Raw genomic sequence first — 2,534 nt, 5'->3', positions numbered from 1 at the left:
GACCAGCAGTGATGGAGTTTAAAAATGGGGGATTCACCACTGTCGTTATCTTGGGGGCTATATTTTATTATAGCGATTCGCAGTATTATACTGCGAATTGTGTTGATCGCAGTATAGTACTGAGTTTTATCAAAAAAATGTGTGAGATATGGTTGTCCGTCTGCCTACAATTAACTAGGCATGTGGTTGCTTCTTCAAACCCTTCATGAATTCACTGTCAGGAAGAGAAATAGTATAGTAATACTTAATGAATTGAGTAATTGGTTCCTTTTTCCGTAGGTGTTCTATGGTGTAAAGATCTATCATCCATCATCCCCAGTGGTAGATTACTTACTTCTACTGGACAGAACTACTGAATAATATAATATACATTATATTTGTTAAATGATTTGTTTGAAATGTATTTAATTTGCTTCTATGTCTATTGCAGTATTGCTATTTTTTTTAATCTAAATAAAAAAGGGAACGTTTTTGCATGTGAACCAACGTACACACCTACACTTGGGTAACCAAGACTTTCAACTAATTCCGATTTACATTATTAGTTAAGGCATATTAAATGGGAAGCATTAATCCCTATCACATTTTTTCTATTCTCAAGACTGGAACTTAACACTTATTAAGGGCAGAGGGATGATATCTATTCCATTACACATCCTTGGTGATGTCATAATTCCATTACAAAAGCTTTATCATCACCCATCTTCACACTGTAATGACAACAGTATCTGACCTATCTGGGAGCACCTTACTCCAAGCAGTGTAATCATCCTCATCCTCAAGTCCAAGAATCATCCTGAAGTTCAAGCATTCCATAAGGCGGTATCCCCTCCAAAAGCTCCATTGAGGCAAACCCTCCCGTTGAAACGTGGGTCATCTTCACCGCTAGCCCTAATTTTTTAACAGCGGCAACAGTACTGCTTCCCACTATGATTGTTATTGCTTCTTCTACATTTGCCAACTTTTTTGCAATCCCCTCTGTTCCATGAGCAAATTCGGCTATCTCGAACCCTCCCATTGGTCCATTCCAAATGATAGTTTTTGCTTCATCTAGCACTCTGCTAAACAGACTGACAGTGTCTGGTCCAATTATAATTTTTATCGATATTATTCCCATATTTAACAATCATAGTTGTAGCACCAGGAGCAAACCATTGTGCTATCACTAAATCAGTGGGAAACACTAGACGTACACCTCTTTCATGTGTTAGGTTTGCTCGACTAAGCATGTTCTCCTCCACAAGTGAGTATCCAACAGAGTAGCCAGCGGCCGCTAAGAAAGTAAAGATGAGACCTCCAATCCCCCTTGTCAAAAAGGTTGTCTATCACGCCAATCCTAGTTGAAAGCCTTGAACCACCAACAATGGCATGAAATGGCTTGTTTACGCTCGCTAGATCTTCAAATAGATACTTAAGTTCCTTTTTCATAAGGAGTCCAGCAACTCCTGGGATGTATCGAGTAACCCCGTTGCTGGAAGCGTGTGGTTCGTTTGAAGTCCAAAAGCAATCATTGACATAATAATTTGCAAGAGACGCCAGCTGCTCGATCTGCAAACTGATCTTTCTCACACGCCATCTCTCCTCTGTTGAATCTTTACATTTTCCAGCAGCAGAACCCCTCCTGACGGCATTTTACAAATCATATCCACAACTTGTCGACCAATGCAATCATCCGCCATGCTGACCTCAACTTCTAATAGCTGTGACAGTCTTTGCACAAGAGGCTTCAAACTGTACCATTCTCCTTTGTCAATTGGATAACCACGATGGGAGAGGAGAATAACACGAGCGCCACAACTAATAATATACTTAATAGTAGGAAGAGCGTCTCGGATTCTGGTCTCATCACGAATGCTCAAGTCGTCATTCAACGCAACGTCCAGATCAACTTTCACTAATACTTTCTTACCCATCAGATCTTCTTTTTTCAGAGAAGACACACTCTTCTTCACCAGTGGCCCATAACGACCAAGTTTCTGAAATACAAGTGGATCAGACCTGTTCAACGATCATATAGAAAACAGATAGCTAAGTAAATGAATATTTAAATACTCACTTCCTCCCACATATGTCGCCTGGAGATATCCCAACGTCGACCAAATAATAAATCCATGTTAGATCAGCGAAGCAACTGAAAGGATGAAAAGGTTTTTAACGTGCAGAAGAGGATATCATATTTTGTGCTCCAAAAGAGGTGGTGGGCTTAGGGTTTCCCGACAAGACGGCGTCGTTTTGTAAACCTTTATCATAATTATTCTCTCATCTATCTATATCTATATCTATCTATACTATATTAAAAGCACGAAGATACATAGCGAAACGTCGTTCGCTTTTTTTACCTTTTCAAGATTAATTTCAGATTAGATAAAATAGTAATTTAAGTTACTTTCCTAATATTTAGGACTATGATATCAATTAAAATTGTATTCCTATTTTTTTTCCTTATTTAAATTACGTAGGAAGTTCTAATAATTAGGATTGTAATATAAATTATTTACTTATTTAGACTATTTTACACAACTATAATATCTTAC

General features: G+C 38.1%; 2 protein-coding genes across 2 annotated transcripts; both read right to left on the bottom strand.

Moving 5' to 3' along the window:
- Positions 694 to 1,899, bottom strand: LOC109228216 (phosphoglycerate kinase, cytosolic-like). Its single transcript, XM_019393378.1, has one exon. The coding sequence runs from the start codon at positions 1,115 to 1,117 to the stop codon at positions 779 to 781; it is 339 nt and encodes a 112-aa protein (XP_019248923.1). The 5' UTR covers positions 1,118 to 1,899; the 3' UTR covers positions 694 to 778.
- Positions 1,222 to 2,113, bottom strand: LOC109227718 (phosphoglycerate kinase, cytosolic-like). Its single transcript, XM_019392915.1, has 3 exons — positions 2,057 to 2,113; positions 1,738 to 1,976; positions 1,222 to 1,621 (listed from the first exon to the last, which is right to left on the bottom strand). The coding sequence occupies exons 1-3, from the start codon at positions 2,111 to 2,113 to the stop codon at positions 1,222 to 1,224; spliced, it is 696 nt and encodes a 231-aa protein (XP_019248460.1).

This window comes from Nicotiana attenuata, chromosome 6 (assembly GCF_001879085.1).
Source record: "Nicotiana attenuata strain UT chromosome 6, NIATTr2, whole genome shotgun sequence".
Taxonomy (NCBI): domain Eukaryota; kingdom Viridiplantae; phylum Streptophyta; class Magnoliopsida; order Solanales; family Solanaceae; genus Nicotiana; species Nicotiana attenuata.
The sequence above is the reverse complement of the archived record's forward strand: the minus strand, read 5'-3'. Positions and strand labels throughout refer to the sequence as shown.